Source organism: Nycticebus coucang, chromosome 15, assembly GCF_027406575.1.
Source record: "Nycticebus coucang isolate mNycCou1 chromosome 15, mNycCou1.pri, whole genome shotgun sequence".
Classification (NCBI taxonomy): Eukaryota; Metazoa; Chordata; class Mammalia; order Primates; family Lorisidae; genus Nycticebus; species Nycticebus coucang.
This window is the reverse complement of record NC_069794.1, coordinates 90,376,057-90,399,235: the sequence shown is the minus strand read 5'-3', so window position 1 is coordinate 90,399,235 and position 23,179 is coordinate 90,376,057. Positions and strand designations below refer to the sequence as shown.

General features: G+C 39.6%; 1 protein-coding gene across 3 annotated transcripts in view; it reads right to left on the bottom strand.

Annotated features, from left to right (window-relative positions):
- Positions 1 to 4,915: 4,915 nt before the first annotated feature.
- The window catches only part of SLC25A15 (solute carrier family 25 member 15), a 39,634-nt gene continuing 21,370 nt past the window's right edge, over positions 4,916 to 23,179 (bottom strand). For 2 of the 3 annotated variants that reach the window (XM_053563421.1, XM_053563422.1), the window contains exon 7: positions 4,916 to 7,336. In XM_053563421.1, coding sequence (XP_053419396.1) covers positions 7,212 to 7,336 — 125 coding nt within the window. In that variant the 3' untranslated portion in view covers positions 4,916 to 7,211. The remainder of the gene's footprint in view (positions 7,337 to 23,179) is intronic. The other variant, XM_053563424.1, reaches the window with a different exon arrangement.

The window sequence follows — 23,179 nt, the reverse complement described above, 5'->3', positions numbered from 1 at the left end:
ACATATTCTTCTTAGTAAAGTATCTCAAGAATGGAAGAAAAAGTATCCAATGTACTCAGCCCTTCTATGAAACTAATTTATGGCTTTCATATGAAAGCTATAACCCTGGCTTGGCACCTTTGGCTCAAGCGGTTAAGGCGCCAGCCACATACACCTGAGCTGGCAGGTTCAAATCCAGCCCCAGGCCCACCAAACACAATGATGGCTGCAACCAAAATACAGCCGGGTGTTGTGACGGGTGCCTATAATCCCAGCTACTTGGGAGCCAGAGGCAGGAGAATCACTTGAGCTCAAGAGTTGGAGGTTGCTGTGAGCTATGATGCCACAGCACTCTACCCAAGGCAACAGCTTGAGGCTCTGTCTCAAAAAAAAAAAAAAAAAAAAAAAAACTATAACCCAGTTATAACCTAAGAATATGGGAAGGGGCAGAAGAAGGAGAGGAAGGGGGGAGGATGGGCAGAAGGAAGGTGATTGGTGGGACCACACCTACGATGCATCTTACAAGGGTACATGTGAAACTTACTAAATGTAGAATATAAATGTCTTAACAAAATAACTAAGAAAATGCCAGGAAGGCTATGTTAACCAGTGTGATGAAAATGTGTCAAATGGTATATAAAACCAGTGTATGGTGCCCCAAGATCGCATTAATGTACACAGCTATGATTAAAAAAAAAAAGTATGTACTGAGTGCAGTGGCTTACGTCTATAATCCCAGCACTTTGGGAGGCCAAAGCAAGAGGATTGCTTAAGGCTAGGAGTTTGAGACCAGCCTGGCAATATAGTAAGACCCTGTCGCTAAAAAATGTAAAAAAACTTGGCCAGGCATGGTGGTGTGTGCCTGGAGTCCCAGCTACTTCTGACGCTGAGGTGGGAGGATTGCCTGAACTCAGGCAATTGAGGTTGCAGTGAGCTGGGATTCAGCCAGCAGCCTGGGTGAAAGAGTAAGACCCTGTCCCTAAAACAAACAAAAAGTAATCATTAATTGTATTTCAAGATTTTTATTCCAAAGGGCCTTCTACCATATCCAGAAACTCATTTCTAAGTCTAGAAGTTCTCCAAGGAGTATTTGTGTGTGATGGTGAAAAATTGAGATTTGTGGCAATACCATACTGTCTGAGGAAAAAGGAAACAAAAGTTTAAAAATCATTCAGGCCAGAGTTGAAGAAGTGGTTGTGATTTTATGTGGAGTGAATTGATAGTCACTGTTACAGACAAACTTAGCTTTTTCTTCAAGTCTGGATTTGATTTCATAACCTCTCAAGTCCACTAAGGCAACATCTAGTCTGCGTATTTGTATTGCACACACACTTAGTGGACTTTATAGAGTGAGCCTTGGATTTGATGGCATATTTTTACTAATTTTTTCCTGGATGTGTACAAACAATAAACTTTGAGTCATAACATGAGAAAAGTTCATCAAGTATGTAGATTTGTTGCTACACCTCAAGTGGTTCTTGCTAACGTACACATTTTTTCCCTCTAAAACACCATGTTCATGATTATGGGTACAGTGGCTCACTCCTGTAATCCCAGCACTTTTGTTTTGCAGTTTTTGGCCAGGGCTGGGTTTGAACCCCACTACCTCCAGTATATGGGGCCGGGGCCCTACTCCTTTGATCCACAGGCACCGCCCCATGTAATCCCAGCACTTTGAGAGGCTGAAGCAGAAGGATCACTTGATCTCAGGAATTTGAAGCTGCAGTGAGCTATGGTGAGGTCACTGACTTCTTGAAAGTCTCCTTATTTGGATGATTTTCCTTTGATTAGCAGTGCTCTCAATAATCTAGGTAGACTCATCCAGAAATGAAAGACAACAAGTAATAAAAACAAGTGTCTCTGCTAAAACACAGTATATTGATTGCTGAAACACCTTGTGCTCTACAGAAAAAAACATGGTTGGGATAGGCCAGGCCAGTTAAGCAACTTCGTATGCAGCACACTAACCACTTGGACCACTCAGGTCAGCAGTCTGGATGTCTGCATGTTTCCTCAGAAGTTTTTATAATATTTCAGGGAAGGGTTCCAATGTGACACATACAGGAGCCGAGCTTCAAGCCCTGGTGACACAAAAGGTGTTACCCTGCCAGAAGCCAAGACCTCTTGTAGAGACTAATGGGTGGCCTGGGTGCAGGTACTTTTTATTTTTTTCTAAATATCCCCCAAAAGGTCACAAGTGCCAGTACAGTAGCCCAGCTAAAGTTTTTTACCCCGGCATTAGGCTATCCTTGGTGGAGAAGATCACAGGACATGGCTTTCAATTTCCTTCCATGTGATTAATATCATTTCTGTCATTCGTGTTACAGAAATATGTGGGCATAACGTAGGTTGTACTGTTTTCTTTAAAATTCACATAGCAATAAGCTGCAGAGGGCAGAGTACATAGTGGACTTAGGGGAACAGGAAAATATAGTTGGCTGACTCTGGTAAGAGTAAAATACATCTTTTCTGTTTTCCATAATTGAGGTCATCTTGTATTATTTATTCTTTGTTTTATGTAGAGTTGGTTTCTCAGTGAAATAGAAACCATTAATAAGTTACTAAATTGTCTTTAAGTCTCTTTTTTTAATCTCAATAGATTTAGGGGTACTGTGGTGTTTTACTCCATGAATGAATTATATAGTGATGAAGTCAGGGCTTGCAGTGTACCTGTCACCCAAATAATATAACTTGTACTTAACAGGTAGTCTCCTGATCCCGTAACCTCTTCCCCACTCAGTCTCTAAAGTCCCTTATACTACCCTGTGTGACATGTATACTCATTGTTCAGGTCCCACATGTGAATACATGCAGTGTTTGTTTTACCGTTCCTGAGATACTTCAAATAGGATTGTGGATTTCAGTTCCATCCAGGTTGGTGCAAAAGATATTTCATTCTCTCCTATGGCTGAATAGTATTCCGTGATATATTTATGCCTCATTTTCTTTATCCACTCATCAGTTGATGGGCACTCAGGTTGATGCCGTATCTTTGCAACTGTGAATTCTGCTGCAATAATAATGAGCACATGCGTCTCTTTGGTGTAAGAACTGCCTTTCCTTTAGGAAGAAACCCAGTAATGGATTTGCTGGAACAAATGGTAGGTGTACTTTCAGCTCTTTGAGGAATCTCCACACTGTTTTTCATAGCGCCTGTACTAATTTACATTCCCACCAACAGCAAATAAGCCTTTCATTTTCACCACATACATGCCAACATTGGTTTTTGTCTTGATTTGAGTTCCTTGCACATTCTGGGTATAAGTCCCTTGCTGGATGTATAGTTTGAGAATATTTGCTCCCATTTTGTAGGTTGTCTATACACTGCTGGTATTTCCTTTGCTATGTAGAAACTTTAATTGAGTCACATTTATTTTTATTATATTTGCTTTCAAGGTCTTAGTCATAAATGTGTTGCTTCTTCTCACATTTTCCTCTAGTTTTTATGGTGTCAGGTATTTAATCCATCTTGAATTTTTGTGCATGGTGAGCGATGGGGATCCAGTTTCCCTCTGCATGTCGCTCTCCAGTTTTCCCAGCACCATTTACCAAATAGGACACATCCTTTCCCCAGTGTGTGTTTTGTCTGTTTTGTTGACAGTCAGCGAGTGTAGTGTACAGCTGCATGTATGGGTTTCCGATGCAGTGTGTGTGTTCCACCTTCTTCTGTCCTACAAAGCATTCGAAGGACTCCTCGGTCCCCTTCAGGCAGCCTGACACACAGCAGAACTTCTGGAACCGTGCTCCCTCCTGTGTCTCCCTGCTCCTTTGTGTTTGTCAGAGTTCACTCAGGTGCAGAGGGATGTTTGTGTGGCATCCTGACACAGGGAGCAGGAGGGCCTATGACTTCCCCAGTTGGATAGAGGCACCTGCTGTGTGTAGGCCCTGTGGTGCTTGCCCTCTTGGCTTGAAATCCTGGTGAGGGGAAGTGACCCTATCCAGTCCCTGGGCCTGTGCCCTCTTCCCAAGAAGCTCCCAGTTTGCTGTTGGCAGCAGCACCTGCACTTCCCTGGCCAGAAGCTCTCTCCAATCAGGAGCTGGCAGACCACTCAGGTGTGAGGAAGGAAAGGAAAAGACTCCCACTTCCTCTTCCACTTGCCTTGGGGGTTGATCTCCACCAAAATTTGCTCCTTCTTATTTTCCTCCACTTCTCTGGTGGGATCTCCAGTGAGGGTGGGTTCTGGCTCCTTCTCCTCAGTATTTCGCCTGGACTAGACTTTCTCATAAGAAACGTCTTCCTCCGTTTAGGCTGGTCTGGAGACTGATGTCTCTAGTCTGCCATTCCCGCCTACCTGACATGAGTTTTCCAATACTGTCAACAGAAGGGGAAGGAAACCCGTTTTTCAGAATCTTTCTTTTTGAAATAAGGTTACAGTTAAGGTTACTTTCCCCCACTCCTCGAGGCCCACAAGTTTCTGATAATTATGAGGTGCCACGCAGTTTTGCTCACATAATTAAGACCTGTTTAGGGTCCTCTCGCTTTAAAACCCTAAGCGAATAACTCTGAACGATTCAAGAAAGTTGCATTATAATATATTGGAAAGATATTGATTTTCTTAAATAGAATTTTGCTAATTTGGAACAGAATTATTCGAACAAACCTTAACAGCAACCAATTTAACCATGTTTTTAAAATAAAGGGAGAGGTGCAGGGAGAGAGAAAATCTAGAGGGCCAAGTTTCTTGACTGCAGTGTATACAAACTTATGTTTTTGTCAACTGACCTTACCTACAGTGAAATGATTTTTTATCAAGAATCTTGGTAAGTCAGAGTGAGACTCTGTGAAAAAAGAAAAAAAAAAAGAATCTTGGTAAGGAAAAACAATGTTTGTTGCAATAAAACCACCACCTAGAAATACATAACCCTTTTACATTCCTGACAATTGATTCTTAGCATGGATATAAAGCACTTAAACAAAACTCATCATAGACTCAAATATTAGGTAAATAATTTAATGACAATAGGACACTCAAGTTTCTTCAAATACAACATTTTAAATTATTATATTTTTGTCTGGAGTACAGATCTGAAAATGGTACAAACTACCCAACTATTAAACCATGAATTAACCTAACAGAAAGAAAAAAATTATTCTCTTGAATTAGGTTTCCATTCTTCACTCTTGCCGTTTCCCTCTAACTGTTGCTCATTGAGGATATTTAAATCTTTAATGGAGGACCTGTGATAAGATCTGCCAATATGGCTAATGTGACTACATCCTGGGCCCCAGGCAGGGTACCATGGATACTGAAATGGTTCACTTCTTGGTGGAAGCCAGCCCTATTTTCCATTTTGCTTCAGCCTAGGCCTGTTGAAATGAAATACCTCTCAGTAGCTACTGACCAGTTCGGTATGGAGAGAAAAGCAAAGTACAAAAATGATTTTCTCTTAGAGAAAAAGCAAATGGAAGACACCAACCATAATTGTAGAGCACAACAGCCAGAAGAGAGAAGGAATCCCCTCCCCCAAAGTCCCCTGTTTGTCAGCCTCTCACTTCCCTGACCCCCTTTGCTTCAGGCACTATGCCTAAAGATGCCACAGAGGCTTCACAGAATGCATGAAGTTTAAGAAACTGGAGGTTTTGCACAGTATTTATATTCTGTCCACAGAAATACACACACAGTATGGACTATTGTTAACATGGTTGGCCTGCTTGCCATCAGCTCTGCAGGCTGCTGAAGGAGACTTTTTATTCAGAGAGACCCTGCTGGTCCTGGAGCAGCACAGGATGATGAGGCTGACTTTAGTATTAACAGAATTGATCCTCTTATACCATATGGCCAAAGAACAGCTGCCCAACCCAAGTCTACAGGGATCAAATTAACTGTGGAGTTTGGTTGGTTTTTTAAGTCAGTGAATACGTACATACATGCAGTATAGTTTAATAAAACTGCTTTCCTTATGTCTCATTGCTTCATAAAGTCACATCTCCTATTCAGTCATTAAAACTCACTGACTACCAGTATTAAATGTAGAAGGCCCCAACACTGTAAAAGCAAGGCAAGGAATTATGGATCCCAAGGTGAATTTGAGGATGGGGCAATTCTGACGTTACACACTGTGTAGTATAGGCACTGAGTGCTTTCTAGTTATGTCTGAGAGGAGAGGACTTCACTCATGAGAACTGTCACTCAATCACCAACAAGAAATAAAGGCTTCCCCTTGGCTTTGGCACTCTGTTTCCTGGAAAGGCTTCTAAGTGGTAGAGGCAAAGAGGACAGTGAGGGATCAATCTAAAGCCCAGCAAGAGGGGAAGCTTTTTAGGACAGAAGAAAGAGAACTGGTGAAGGCCACACTCTTTTGTAAAGGCCAGATTTTCTAGGCCTATGGTTCCCAATGCCCAAATTGCAGACCAGTACTGGTCTGTGGCCTGTTAGGAACTGGGCCACAGAACCAGTGAGGAGTGGCAGGCAGGCAAGCAAAGCTTCATCTGTATTTACAGCTACTCCCCATCACTCACATCACCTAAGCTCTGCCTCCCTTCAGGTGCTCCCTGACCACCTCCATGAGGACTGCTGCTCTAGACCACACATAGCTATACTGTCAGTGTGGAATGTGATCCCACCTCAAAAACAAATGGCACTAATTTAAGAGTAGAGCATCCTGGGGAAATCCAGAATACTACTCTTGACACTTTAGAATGTGGAAACCACACCAGTATGCAAGTATATTTATTCTCTAAAAGTCTAAAGGGATATTTTGGTTTCCAGGCACCAGATCAAACTTTTTAAAAAGTTCAATCAGTTAGAATAGTACACATGTTAAGAATCCTTTAGAGAGACGCTATATCTTAAATGGGTTAAGCAATCATTTATAACTATCTTCATGAAATATGGTCACCTCTGGATTTTTCTGGTAATATCTGAGATTAAACATAGAACCAAATTGTCTTTCACTCAACATATAACTGTCTAACCTAATGTGCAAGTCCAGGTTCAGGCAAAAGTCCTGACAGAATTAGGTTCTGCCTTTCAAATTGCATACATAGGGCCACTCGTCACCCTGTATAGTCTACCAAGCAACAGCAATTTTTCTACTTCAATACGATTACGGACAGATACACTATGATGTAAAATAGAGGGCCTTCCATAAAGTTTAAGATTTAGGGTAGAAAAAGAGAAGACAAAAACTAAATTCTCAAGAAAGCACAACAATTCCACGCTGGTCTTGTACTCCACGAAACCCTGAGATGAACTGTAGTCCTCAACATGTGTGCTCGGATGCAGGACGCTTCAGTATGCTTCCAACTGGCTCATCATCAACTTCCGGCTGTATTCATAGGCCAAAAATAGTGCCCCATTGGCAGGGAACGCTCGAATCATAGTAGGCTTCAGTCCAGAATATAAGGCGATTATTCCTAAAAGACAAAAAGGTGATCAAGGCTGTGACTATCTCTTCACTGGGGATATCCCATGCAGCAGCATAGCACAGGTAAATTTATGCGTACAAGTCCAGAAAACAATACTAAAACCAAGAAATGATGGCAGGATTTGGATTTCCAAATTTCCCTAATAGAATAACAGAAACAAAGACAAGTGGTGAGTATCCTGGCAAAGTGACTGACTCAAGTAACATACCCCACTTCCATGCCTGGTTAACTCCTGGTATAAAGATGGGGCATAGTAGAGATCTGAGGGGCAGACAGAGCAAGAAGTGACAGCAGCTTTGCTGTTCACCTGGGCAGCAGCAAGAACACCAAGCTTGTATTCAGAAACCCGTTTCTATTATTAGCATTGGCCAGGGTAGTTATGAAGATTGAAATGGATAAAGGAGAGTCCCTAGGAGAACGATGAGCTAGAGAAATCTGTACACCAGTCACTGATTCCAGCTACTGCTGGGTGGAGTGTCCTACTCAGAAATATAGTTCTGGGGGCACAGTGAGACAGCAGGGGACTTCAGGAGCCAAGTAGGATGTCAGGAGTGGTAAAAGATCAGCACAGGGAGCAAGATGGGTACAGAGGCAGGCCAGCCCTCTAGCAGAGGGCTAGAAACAGGGAAGGCTTCCACTAAGGTTGTTTGTTTCTTTTTACTTGGGTGGTCACTGGATCTGTCTTAAGAGACTTTAGTGAGTGAATGAACTTCAACAGCTCCCAGCAATAAAGATTGAACCACTAAACAGAATAGAACTCCTGCTATTCAACTGCTAGCATGGCACTGCCATTGTAGAAGGGCTGCCTGGAAGAAACAGCCTGCAAGGTCTCAGCACATGGCCAGCTCTGGCATGCTTGCTAAGCTGAAGTATCCATCCTTGGGGCAAATTGGGCAGTTCCCACACTCCTGGGAAAGCCTCTTTCTGGCCAAGGGGCACTGTTTGAAAGGTCAAGGCAGGTCTCCTAAGAAGTCTGGCAAGAGCTTCAGGCTCCTAACCCTGTGGGGACTAAACACTAGTGAAGTGACCAAGATCTGATTCAGGACAAATAAATCAGGAGGATGGGTATCCCTGGGAACTTGATAATGGCTTCTGGCTTCCATCTTATACAGAAGTAGCACACGTTTTGCATCTCCTAACTCTAATACATTGCAATATATATATATATTATTTTTATCCTTTGTTCTTCTATTTTTGTTTTGTTGTATTTTTATTTTTTCATTTTTACCTTCTTCAATATCAAGGGTTCCATTTTTACTGTGGTTTTTCAGCCCTTTTTCCCTTTTCTGTTTTTTTTTTCTTTTTGTAGAGATTTTCCTTCTTTTTTCCCCTCAAATTTCTCAAACAACTATCTCTTTTCCTTTATGTTTTATATTTATGTTAATTTTGTTTATGTATTTTTACATTTTTACTTCCTTTTTCTGGTCTGTTCTGTTTCATTCTACATTCTATTTATAGGACAGAGCCTCACTCTGAGGCTTGGGCTGGGATGCAACAGCATTGGTTTGGCTCAAGGAGACCCTGAGCCCCTGGTCTAAGGCACCCTTGTAGCTTTGACCTTTCGAAGAACTGTACTGGTAGGTCCTCACTGCAATACATTGCTGATTTTCTTCTGCATTTGGTGGAGGCAGGATCTTGCTTTTGCTCAGGTTGATAAGAAGGTTGATAAGGATCTCCAGACCTCAACTAACACACACGGTCTGGACCACCAGAGTCCTGGAATTGCAGGTGTGGGTCAAAGTGCCTTGCTGAACACCACTACTACTCCTTTCTCTTTCCAGCCTTCTCTCTCCTTTTTTGCATTTTTTCCTTTCACCCATTTTTTCCCCCTTCTCACTCTTTTCTCTTCCTTTTGACCCTATACCAAAAAGCCACTCCAACATCTAAGCATAGACACAAGAAAATTTAAAGAGAAGGACAAGGTCAGAGGAAAAAGTAGGGGAAGGAAGTGAACAAGAAGAAAATACACATGAGAGGAACCAACAAAAAAAATTTCTGGCTTTTTGTTGTTAGTCCCAGCAAAGACTAGGAAAGTGCTGGCTATAAATGTCTTCTCTCATTTATCTGAACATGGACTGCTCAGGAAACTTCATATTCTCCATTAAGAGTATCTTTAATTAATTAATTGGGCCAGCCTTTAAAATGATACATTTAAAATAGGTTATATTTTCTTGTATTGTGGTCTGCCCCTATTTGAATCAAACTGATAAGAGGAAAGAAGATGCTTAAACTTTGCTTCTTAATACAAATTATTCAAATAAGTTGAATTTAATTTTTCCTTACAAACCCCACACTCATTTGTTAGAGTCATGTTTATTTGCATAGTGGTTTAGAGAATAATTTGGCAATTTTGTGGTTTTTTAGATTATTGTTCTTGTAAAGTGCCAGTATTTTAAAATAACATTCTTGTAATTTTAAATGCTTTTGGGACGGAGTGCTGTTTTCTTACAAAATTTTGACTTGGATTATTTCCATTTGTTTATATAATTTCAGGAGAAATGCTGAACAGCTGAGTCCTAGATGATACTAATAAACTTATAATTGCAGAGATTAAAAAAAAAATTCTGTCAACATTGAAAACCTGAAGAAATCAATCCCTCCAAGGGATCATAAGCTAGCTACCAGGGAAGATCCCACCTATAAAGAAATTATGGAAATGACAAGAAGGGTATTTAGAAAATGGATGGCAAAAGCAATGAAGGGAGTTGAAGTGAAACTGGGAAATCACCAAAAGGAAATCCAAAAACGGACACAAGAAATGAATCAAAGACATCATGAAATTAGAAAGGATATGTGAGGACTGTAATGCCACCACTGAGAGGCTGAGGCAGGTGGACTGCCTGAACTCACAGGTTCGAGACCAGCCTGAGCCAGAACAAGACCCTGCCTCTAAAAGAAAAATAGCCAGGCGTTGTGGCAGGTGCCTGTAGTCCCAGCTACTTGGGAGACTAAGGCAAGAGAATCACTTGAGCCAAGAGTTACTGTGAGCTATGATGCCAAGGCACTTTGAGGGCAACAAAGTGAGATTCTCTCCCAAAAAAAAAAGAAAAGGATATATTGGAGCTTAAGGAATTGAGAGAAAACTCAGGGGACTTAAATATGCAGTAGAAACTATCAATACCAGATTAGACCATGGAGAAGAAAGAATCTCAGAGCCAAAGGATAAGCTCTTGAGCTAAGAGAGGCATTTAAAGAAGCAGAAGAGAAAGCAGAATGTTCACTGAGAGAATTATGTGACTTCATGAAGCATTCAAACACAAGAATTACAGGTATCCATGAAGGAAAAGAAGAATGACCCAAAGGAATAGAAACCCTACTGGAAAATATAATAAAAATTTCCCAAGAAGCACCAACGATTCTGACACACTCCTTTCAGAGGCATATCAACAAAACAGAGTGTGTGCAAGATACATTTTAATGAACCTGGCAACATCAAAACAAAAGAGAAAAATTTACCAACAGCCAGGAATAAGCACCAATTGATCTACAGGGGCAGATCAATGATGGTGACAGCAGACTTTTCAGATCACACATTTCAAGCCAGAAGAAAATAGTAATATACCTTTAACCTCATAAACAAAACAATTTTCAGCCCTAGATTCTGCATACTGCTAAACCAAACTTTAAATTCAATGGAGAAATCAAATTTTATTGACATGCAAACAATGAAGAAATTCACCACAACAGGACCAGTTCTGCAGGAAGTACTCAGACCCATTCTTTATACTCACCACTACAATGGACCACCAGCAAAGTAAACACCCAGAAACTAAAGGACAACATAGCTTCTACAGTAGAGCAAAGGATAAAACTAAGTAACAGACATTCACAAAATAAGATGAACAGAACTCCACCAAACATATCAATTCTCTCAATAAACATAAACAGCTTTAATTCCCCACTGAAGAGGCACAGGTTGAAATGGATAAAAAAGCACGAGGCATCTATATCCTGTATCCAGGAAATGCATCTAACCTCAAAAGACAAAACAAGATGTAGGGTGAAGGGTTGGAAAACAATTTGCAATCTTATTTTCAGATCCAAGTGGATTTAAAACAACTCAAAGTGAGGTCACTACATACTGGTCAAGAGAACAATACAACAAGAGGACATTTCAATTCTAAATATATATATGCACCCAACTTAAATCCTCCCAGATTCATAAAACAAACCCTAATTGATCTGAACAATGTGATATCCTACAACATCATAATAGCTGAGGAATTTATATATGTAAAAGATCTCTTGAATAGACCAATATCAAGCCCTGAAATTGAAGAAACAATAGAAAAGCTCCCAACACCACAAAGACCTAACTGGACAGATGGTCTAAAAAGAAACTAAACAAACAAACAAGAAACTTAAATGCAACCATAGAACAACTGTGCTTAATAGACATACACAGAATGTATCATCCCAAAGCTAATGAATATATGTTCTCTTCAGCCCATGCAACATACTCCAAAATTGACCATATCCTAGGACATAAATCAAACTTCAACAAAATTAACTGAAATTATACCTTGTATCTTTTCAAGCCACAAGGCAATAAAGGTGGAACTCAACTCCAACAAAAAGTTTTACCCTCACACAAAGGCATGGATGCTAAATAACCTTATGGTGAATGACATCTGAGTCAGAGGAGCCAAAGGAAGAAATCATTAGATCGCTCAAACTTGACAATGAACCCACATGCTACCAAAACTTGTGAGACACTGCAAAAGCAGTCCTAAGAGGGAAATTTATTGCATCAGATACCTACATCTGACAAACAGAAACAGAGCACATCAATAACTTAATGCATCATCTCAAGAAAATGGAAAAAGAGCAATCCAATCCCAAACCTAGCAGAAGAAAAGAAATAACCAAAATTAAATCAGAAATAAATGAAGTTGAAAACAAAATCATTCAGAAAATGGAACAAAAAGAAAAGACCTCTAATAACCTCAATCTGAAACAAAAAAGGGGAAATAGTAATAGATACCACAGAGATACAAGAGATTAACTCTTATTACAAAAAACTCTATGCCCAGAAACTTGACAATGTGGAGGAAAATGGATCAATATCTGGAATCACACCATCTCCCTAGAATTAACCGGAAAGATGTGCACAATGTGAGGGTGTTAGATACAAGAGATTAACTCTTATTGCAAAAAACTCTATGCCCAGAAACTTGACAATGTGGAGGAAAATGGATCAATATCTGTAATCACACCATCTCCCTAGAATTAACCGGAAAGATGTGCACAATGTGAGGGTGTTCAAAAACTCACTCTGGGTGAAGGGCTCTACTACAACTGAACCTTACCTTAGAAATAAATATTTGTACCTAAACATTTGTACCCTCATTTTAATCTGAAACATCTGATATATGTTTCAGATTAAAACATATAATCATATTAAAAGATTTCTTGAACAGACCACTATCAAGCACTGAAATTGGAGAAACAATAAAACTCCCAACAAAAACAAAAAGCCCTGAACGAGCTGGCTTCACATCAAAATTCTATTAAACCTTCAAAGAAGAGCTTGTACCTATACTTCAGAGCCTATTCCAAAACACTGAGAAAGAAGGAATCTTCTCCAACACATTCTGTGAAGCAAACATCACCCTGATACCAAAACCAAGAAAGAATCCAACTAAAAAGGAGAACTACAGACCAATTTTACTAATGACTATTGATACAAAAATATTGAATAAAATCCCAGCAAATGGATTACAGCTACACATTTTTTTTTTTGAGAGTCTTACTGTATCACCCTAGGTAGAGTGCTGTGACATCACAGCTCACAGCAACCTCAAACTCTTGAGCTCAAGTGATTCTCTTGCCTCAGCCTCCCTAGGAGCTGGGACTATAGGCACCCACCACAATGCCCAGCTATTTTTTGTTCTGTTTTATTTAACAGGCCCAGGCTGGTACTGAACCCAGTAGTCCTGGTGCATGTGGCCAGTGCCCTAACCACTGAGCTACAGGTGCCGAGCCACAGCTACACATTAAAAGAATTATACATCATTATCAAGTAGGCTTCATCCCAGGCATGCAAAGTTGGTTGAACCCACACAAATCCAAAAATGTAACTCACCACATAAATAGATGCAAAAACAGAGACCATATGATTCTCCTAATAGAAGTAGAAAAAGCATCTAGCAAAATTCAGCATCCTTTTCTAATAAAAACACTTAAGAAAACAGGTATAGATGGAAGATTTCTTAAAGTGATTGAAGCCATCTACACAGCCAATATCATAATGAAGTAAAACTGAAAGCCTTTCCATTTATAACTGTAACCAGATAAGGATGTCCTCTATCAACACTACTATTCAACACAGTGGTGGAAGTTCTAGCCAATGCAATTAGGCAAAAGAAGGATATACGTGACATCCAAATGGGGAAAGAGGAAGTCAATGAAGAAGGGTATACATGACATCCAAATGGGGAAAGAGGAAGTCAATCTTTCACTTTTTGCTGATGATATGATATAATATTTAGAAAACCCAAGAGACTCAATCACAAGACTCCCAGAAGTGATCAAGAAATACAGTTAACATTTCAGGGTATAAAATCAATGTCCACAAATCAGTAGCCTTTGTATACGCCAATAAAAGCCAAGTTGAGAAGCTAATCAAGGACACCATACCCTTCACAGTAGCTTTAAATAAAATGAAATACCTCGGAATATACTTAACAAAGTAAGTGAAAGATCTTTACAAAGAGAATTATGAAACCCTGAGAAAATAAACAGCAGAAGACATTAACAAATGGAAGCACACAACATGCTCTTGTCTGGGAAAAATCAACATTGTTAAAAAGTCTATACTACTCAAAGCAATCCACAGATTAAATGCAATCCCCATTAAAATACCAACATTATACTTTAAATAACTCGAAAAAATAGTTCATTTTATATGAACCCAGAAAAAAAACCATATAGCCAAGTAATTCCTTTTTTTTTTTATTAAATCATAGCTGTGTACATTGATATGATCATGGGGCATCATTCACTAGCTTCACAGACCGTTTACCAAGTTTCACATATACCCTTGTAAGATGCACTGCTGGTGTAGCCAAGTAATTCTTAGTGACAAAACAAAGCCAGAGGCATCACTCTGCCTGCTTCAGATTATATTACAAATCCACAGTGACCAAAACAGCATGGTATTGGCACAATAATAAAGACATAGATGTATATATGGAACAGAATAGAAAACCTAGAGATGAAACCAGCCTCTTACTGCCATGTGATCTTCAATAAACCAAATAAAAATATACAATGCGGAAAAGAATCCCTATTCAATAAATGGTGCTGGGAGAACTGAAGCTGGCACCACTTACAAAAATTGACCTAACATGGATGAAAGATTTAAATCTAAGACATGAAATGATAAAAATCCTAGAAGAAAGAGTAGGAAAAACTCTTCATGTTGGACTGGAGAAAGATTTTATAAAGAATTCATTGGCAATTGCAACAAAAACAAATAGGACTCAAACTGAAAAGCTTTTACACAGCTAAGGACATAACAATTAAAAGAAAAAGACAATCTTCAGAACAGGAAAATATATTTTCATGTTACAAATATGACAAATGGTTGATAACTAGAATCTATAGAGAACTGATGAAAAAATGTTCATTGTCCCTAATCATCAGAAAAAAGCAAATCAAAACCATCCTAAGTTATCACCTAACTCCAGTAAGAACAGCCCACATCACAAAGTCCCAAAGCTACCACTGTTGTTGTGGATGTAGAGAGAAAGAAACACTTTTACACTGCTGGTGGGATTACAAACAAATACAGCCTCTCTGGCAAGAAGTGTAGAGAATCCTCAAAGAACTCAAATTAGCCCTTCCATTTGATCCCGCAATGTATCTACCCAGAAGAAAAAAAAAATCATTCATAAGGACATTTACACTACATTGTTTACTGCGGCTCAGTTTACAATCACCCAAGACTGGGAACAACCTAAGTGCACATCAACCCATGAACGGATTAATAAACTGTGGTATAATATATGTATGCCATGGAATACAATTCAGCCATAAAAAAGATGGTGACCTTACATCTTTCGTATTAACCTGGATGAAGATGAAACACATTCTTCTTACTAAAGTACAAGAATGGAAAAGTATCCAATGTACTCAGTGCTAATATGAAGCCAGTAAACGAGCTAACACACCCCCACACAAGAGAAAAACTCAATTCAAGTTGGGAGAAGGGGGACAGAGGAGGAAGGAAGGAGATTGGTGTGCTCCCACCTAATGGGCATGACGTAAGGGAACATGGCCCCTAGTGCAGGACACAACTACAATAGGGCCTCTAACAAATGCAAACAGTGTAATCTAATTGTCTGTGCCCTCACATTGATCTGAAATAAAAAATGAATTAAAAAAAGCTGTAAATACTTTGTAAAACTATAAAATGTTATAGATATTTTTAAAGAGGAAGACTACTATAATTATGACGTAGTATACAAGATGTCTATGCTCTATTTGGGGCAAAAGTTAAAAACAGTTTATGCAAGTCTGGACTCTTTTTAAAATCAAAATAGACAAGTTCATATCTCAACTGTTAGATGCATAGTGGATGCCAAAAGATGCTTACTCATCAGTTGCATAAAGCTGAAGTTGTCTTTATACAAAGATATCTTTGAAAATGTTTATTCTCGGAATTCTGGGAAAATAGCTGACTGATAGCGACCCTTGGCAGAGGCTCCTGAGCAGAGAAAGAAAAATTTGATGGAATCGGACTCTATGAAGCTAAAGGTAGGGAGCTGAGCCAAGAAAGAAGTTCAGCATGCTGTAACTCCAAGGAAGTGGACTCAAGAAAACAAATTAGAGGTATAAAGCCTATTGACCGGAGGACGGGAGAACCCTCCCCCAAGAATGAGGCCTGCCACAGGCTATCTGCAAACGAGCAGGGAAAAAAGACCTCTCATTTTACCTTGTTGGAGTGATCCGCTAAACTCCAGGTGTCTTTTCTCCAGGGAGGTCACACTTACGAACCTAGACACCACCCTTCAAGGCATAAAATTGAACAGATACTTTCCCCCACAAGTCCAAACTCCCAGTCCACCCTTTCCCCCCCTCACATAGCGGTCTGAAGTTCTGCTTCCTGCAGAGCACAGAGTATTTGGTCTTGTCCTGAGGGATCTGGGCAGTGTGAACCACCAACCATCAGGACAGAATCAGTGACCAACGTGGAAGAAAGAGGGTGTGGGAAGAAAGGGACACTTGGGAGGAGAAGCAGTTCCCGGGTTATGACTATGCCCAGCCAGTGTTGTATCTCAGTTTGGGCTGTGTCTGGTGGGACAAGATGAAGAACCTCCGGCTCTGACACACCCACAGCAGAAGAGTGGTTGCCCCGTGTGAACTGAGTTCAGCAGACAGAGCTGGTCCCCAGCCCCTGCTGGGCCTGCAAGCAGAGGCTTGCTAGGCATGGACTAAGACCTGAGAGCAAGGGCATGGTCCCCCAATTCCAACAGAACCCTCGAGCAGTGGCTTGCTGGATGGGAACCAAGACCTGAGGAGGAGGGCACGGTCCCCTGCCACTAGCAGGGGCTTACTGGGTGAGGCTTACTGGGTGAGGACTGAGATCTGCAGGTAGCGTGCGGTGCCCTGTCTTTAACAGAGCCTGCGAACAGAGACTTGCCAGGCAGTGGACTGAGTCTGGCAGGCAGAGTCATGGTCCCCTGAGTCCAGCTGGTCTGGCAAGCAGAAGCTTGCTGGGTGTGGACTGAGACTGGTGGGTGGGGGCGTGACCCCTGGCTCCAACTGGGCCTGTGAGCAGAGACGTGGACAACAATGTGGACTGAGTCTGGAGGATGGGAGTATGGATCCTTAGCTCCCACTGTGCTGTTGGAGACCCTTGAATCCCAATCTGTTGAGCAGGGTTTGCAATGCCTGAGACAATTTCTATTGGAAACCGTGTCAGGGGCTGTCCACTCAGGAACATTCTGAGGTTGACATTTGAAGTTCTGTAGTGGAAAAGAACTGAAGGGTGGGGGCTGGGCACTGCAGCTGTTTGTATCTCTTCACAGTTGAAATTAAAACCTAATACTGTGGTTTCTTAGGATATGTTAGAGGTTGGCTGATATCAAAACACAGTTACCTTAAGCTATCTCACCAAGTAGGTCCTCAAGAGTCTCCAGCCAAAACTCTGAAAGGGGCCTTTGTAAGGTTGTAGGAGATAAGCCACAACTACAAAGCCTAGCGCTTTGGTAAGGGGCTATCTCTACTACCTGAGAACCCCAATTCGATCTCATCCTACCAGTTCTAATAAAATTTTCCAAATGATTGAATATAAACATGGTGCAGACCCAACAGAAGAACACTCTGTCAACATGAATAACCAGAGTAGATCAACGCCACCCCCCTCCCAAGAAATGACAAAGGAGATACAACTGAAGATGCCATGCACAGACACATGGCAGCAATGTCAGAAACTGAATTCAGAATATGGATTATAAACAAGATAAAAGGAATGGAAGAAAAGATAGAAATTGAATTCCAAAGGGTAGTTCTAAAGTTGCCTCAAGAAATTAATGAATTGAGGGACGGAGGGAGGGGGGTGGGGCCTTAGTGTGTGTCACACGTTATGGGGGCAAGACATGATTGCAAAAGGGACTTTACCTAACAATTGCAATCAGTATAACCTGGCTTATTGTACCCTCAATGAATCCCCAACAATAAAAAAAAAAAAAGAAAAGAAATTAATGAATTGAAAGCCCAAGTCACCAAAGATATGGATATAATGAGAAAAGAGATAGCAGAGCTCAAGGAAACGAAAAGGTAGTGGTGGAGCTCCAAAATACAGTAGAATCCCTCAGGAGATTCCCTCAGTAGATTCCCTCAGAATCCCTCAACTCTATAGTAGAGTTGACAGGGCAGAAGAAAGGATCTCTGAAACTGAAGACGAAGCTTTCAAACATTCCCAAACACTCAAAGAGGCAGATAAATGGACAGCAAAAACTGATCATTCCCTGAGAGAGTTGTGGGATTACTCCAAAAGGTCAAACATTGGTCTTATAGGAATTCCCGAAGGAGAAGAAGATGGTCCTAAAGGTACAGATGCTATACGCCAAGAGATTTTGGAGGGCAATTTCCCAAGCACTGGTATCAAGCATTGCAAGAGATACCGAACTTCAGATAGCAGTTTCAGAACCCCAGAAACACTCAATCCAAATAAAGCACCTCCTAGATACATTGTGATTAACTTTGCCAAAGTTAAGATGAAGGAGAAAATTCTGCAAGCAGCCAGATGTAAGAAAAGCATCACCAGAAAAGGGAGAAGTATCAGAATGACCGCAGATCTCTCAGCTGAAACATTTTAAGCCAAAAAAAGATGGTCATCAACCTTCAATCTCCTAAAATAAAACAACTTCCAGCCCAGGATCCTGTATCCAGCTAAACTGAGTTTCATTTGTGATGGAGAAATCAAATACATAGACATGTTGAAGAAATTTGCCATAACTAAACCAGCTCTCCAGGATATTCTCAGACCCATTCTCCACAATGACCAGTACAATGCTCTACCTCCAAAGTAAACTCACCCAGAAAATTTTGAACAAAACCCAACTTCCACAGTGGTGAAAGGACATGCAAAAATCATGACACACAAAACACAACCAGGCTTATCAATTCTCTCAATTAATGTGAATGGTTTAAATTATCCTCTAAAGAGGCACAGGCTGGCTGACTAGATACATAAACTCAGACCAGATACCTGCTGTATACAAGAATCTCACCTTACCTTAAAGGATAAAAATAGATTCAGGGAGAAGGGATGGACTTGTATAATACAGGCAAATGGAAACCAGAAAAAGGCAGGAATTGCAATTTTAGTAGCGGATACAATTGGCTTTAAACCAACAAAGGTAAAGAAAAATAACAAAGGTCATTACATATTTGTCAAGGGAAACACTGAACATGAAGAGATTTCAATAATTAACATTTTTGCACCCTATCAGAATGCTCCTCAATTCATAAAGCAGACCCTAATGGATATGAACAACTTGATATCTTCCTGCATTATAGTAATTAACATTTTTGCACCCTACCAGAATGCTCCTCTTTTCATAAAGCAGACCCTAATGGATATGAACAACTCAATATCTTCCTGCACTGTAACAGTTGGAGATTTTAACCCCTTTGACAGTTTTGGATAGATCATCCAAGAAGAAACTAAACCAAGAAATATTAGACTTAAAACTGACCCTAGAACAAATGGACTTTACAGACCTCTACAGAACATTTCACCCTAATAAAACTGAATATACATTCTTCTCATCACCCCACAGGTCATCCTCCAAAATAGATCATGTCCTAGGACAGAACCTCAGCAAATTTAAGTGTAGAAATCATTCTTTGTATCTTCTCAGACTACCATGGAATAAAAGTTGAACTCAACAGCAACACGAATCCTCATACTCAAAGTCATGGAAACTAAATAATCTTAGGCTAAATGACAGCTGGGTCAAAATGAGATTAAGAAGGAAATCATCAAATTTTTGGAATAAAATGATAATGAAGACACAAATTATCAAAACCTGTGGGATACTGCAAAGGCAGAGGGAAATTTATAACACTGGAAGCCTTCATTAAGAAAACAGAGAGGAAGCCAACAACTTAATGGATCATTAAGCAACTGGAAAAGGAAGAACATTCCAACCCCAAACGCAGCAGAAGAAAAGAAATAACCAAAATTAGGGCAGAATAAAATGAAATTGAAAACAAAAGAATCATTCAGAAGATCAATGGAACAAAAGTTGGTTTTTTTAAAAGATTAACAAAATTGATAAACCTTTGGCCAACCTAACCAGAAATAGAAAGTAAAATCTCTAATACTGTCTATCAGAAATGATAAAGGACAAACAACAGACACTACAAAAATCTCTATTCCCAGAAATATGAAAATCTGAACGAAATGGACCAATACCTGGAAGCACACCACCTTCCCAGACTCAACCAGAAAGAATTAGCAATCTTGAATAAACCTATATCAATCACTGAAATAGCATCAACAATACAAAATCTCCCAAAAGAGAAAAGTCTGGGACCAGATGGCTTCACATCTGATTCTATCAAACCTTTCAAGAGGAACTATATTATACAACTTTTTCCAAAGCATACAAAAAGAAGGAATACTTCCCAACATATTCTATGAAGCAAATATCACCCTGATACTCAAGCCAAGAAAGGATCCAACAAAGAAAATTATAGACCAATATCATTAATGAATATCAATGCAAAAATATTCAGTAAGATCTTAGCAAACAGAATTCAACAACACATCAAAGAAATTATACATCATGATCAAGTTGGTTTTATTCCAGGCTTACAGGGTTGGTTCAACATACGCAAATCTATAAATATAACACATCACATCAATAAAATAAACAAAAACCATGATTCTCTCAATTGATGCAGAACAAGCATTTGATAATATCCAGCATCCTTTCATGATCAGAACACTTAAGAAAACAGGCATAGAAGGGATATTTCTTAAACTGATAGAGGCCATCTACAGCAAACCCACAGCCAGTATAATACTGAATGGTGTAAAATTGAAAACATTTCCACTCGGATCAGGAAGGAGGCAAGGATGCCCACTATCTCCACTGCTATTCAACATAGTAATGGAAGTCTTAGCCATCACAATCGGGCAAGAGAAGGCGATCAAGGGTATCCAAATAGGGTCAGAGGAGATCAAACTCTCACTCTTCGCTGATGATATGATCCTATACCTGGAAAATCCCAGGGACCCAACTTCAAAACTCTTAGAAGTGATCAAGGAATACAGCAGCATTGCAGGATACAAAAATCAATACAAGTCAGTAGCTTTTATATATGCCAACAATAGTCAAGCTGAAAATATAGTCAAGGACTCTATTCCTTTTACAGTAGTGCCAAAGAAGATGAAATGTCTGGGAATTTACCTAACAAAGGATGTAAAAGATCTCTATAAAGAGAACTATGAAACTCTGAGAAAAAAAATAGCTGAAGATGTTAACAAATGGAAAAACATACCATGCTCATGGCTGGGAAGAATCAACATTGTTAAAATGTCCATACTACCCAAAGCAATCTACAGATTTAATGCAATCCCTATTAAAGCACCATTGTCATACTTTAAAGAACTTGAAAAAATAGTACTTCATTTCATATGGAATCAGAAAAAAACCTCGAATTGCAAATAACATTACTCAGAAATAAGAATAAATCAGGTAGTATCACATTGCCAGATTTATTAGTATAAATCCATAGTGGTCAAAATATAGATTTATACTATACTATAATTTATAGATTTATAGTATAAATCTATAGTGATCAAAACAGCATGGTACTGACACAAAAACAGAGAGGTAGATGTATGGAACAGAATGGAGAACCAAGAGATGAATCCAGCTACTTATCATCATGTGATCTTCAACAAGCCTATCAAAAATATTCAGTGAGGGAAAGACTCCCTATTTAACAAATGGTGCTAGGTGAACTGACTGGCGACCTGTAAAAGACTAAAACTGGACCCCCACTTTTCACCATTAACAAAAATTGAGTCTCACTGGATAAAAGATTTAAACTTTAAGACATGAAACTATAAAAATACTAGAAAAGAGTAGAGGAAAAACACTTAAATAAATTGGCCTGGGAGAATATTTTATGAGGAGGATCCCCAGGGCAATTGAAGCAACACCAAAAATACATTACTGGGATCTGATCAAACTAAAAAGGTTTTGCACAGCCAAGAGCACAGTAAGTAAAGCAAACAGACAACCTTCAGAATGGGAGAAGATTTTTGCAGGTTATGCTTCCAACAAAGGTCTAATAACTAGAATCTACAGAGAACTCAAACTAATCAATAAGAAAAGAACAAAGAACCCCATTTCTATGTGGGCCAGAGAGTTGAACAGAAACTTCTCTGATGAAGACATGAAAAAATGCTCATCATCCTTAATCATCAGAGAAGTGCAAATCAAAACCACTTTGAGATATCTAACTCCAGTAAGATTAGCCCACATCACAAAATCCCAAAACTACAGATGTTGGCATGGATGTGGAGAGAAGGGAATGCTTCTACACTGCTGGTGGGAATGCAAGCTAATATGACCTTTTTGGAAACAAGTCTGGAGAACACTCAAGGAACTAAAAGTAGACCTACTGTTTGATCCTGCAATTCCTCTACTAGGTATAAATCCAGATGATCAAAAATTATTTTACAACAAAGACATCTGCACAAGAATGTTTACTGCAGCCCAATTTATAATAGCAGAGACACGGAAACAGCCCAAGTGCCCATCAACGGATTAACAAATTGTGGTATATGTACACCATGGAATACTATGCAGCCATAAAAAAAGATGGAGACTTCACATCTTTTATGTTTACCTGGATGGAGCTGGAACATATTCTTCTTAGTAAAGTATCTCAAGAATGGGAGAAAAAAGTATCCAATGTACTCAATACTACTATGAAGTCAATATATAATCACCTACACACTCATATGAATGGCAAAACATAACTATAGTCCAGAAAGTAGAAGGGAAGAGGGGAAAGAGAATGGAGGGGAGGGGGGATATGAGAGGAGGGAGGATATTTGGAGGGACCTCACCTAATATGCATGATGCAATGGTACATTTCAAAACTATTAAGAAATGAGTATAATGGATGTGTTAGTTCAATGTAAGCATTTCACATTGTATATTGAAGCAGTACCCTGAACCTCATAAATGCAGCAATGTACAAAGTTATGATTTAATAAATAATTTAAAAGAAAATTTTTTTTAAATGTTTATTCTTCGGCATAATTTTTTTTTTGAGACTGAGTCTCACTCTGTC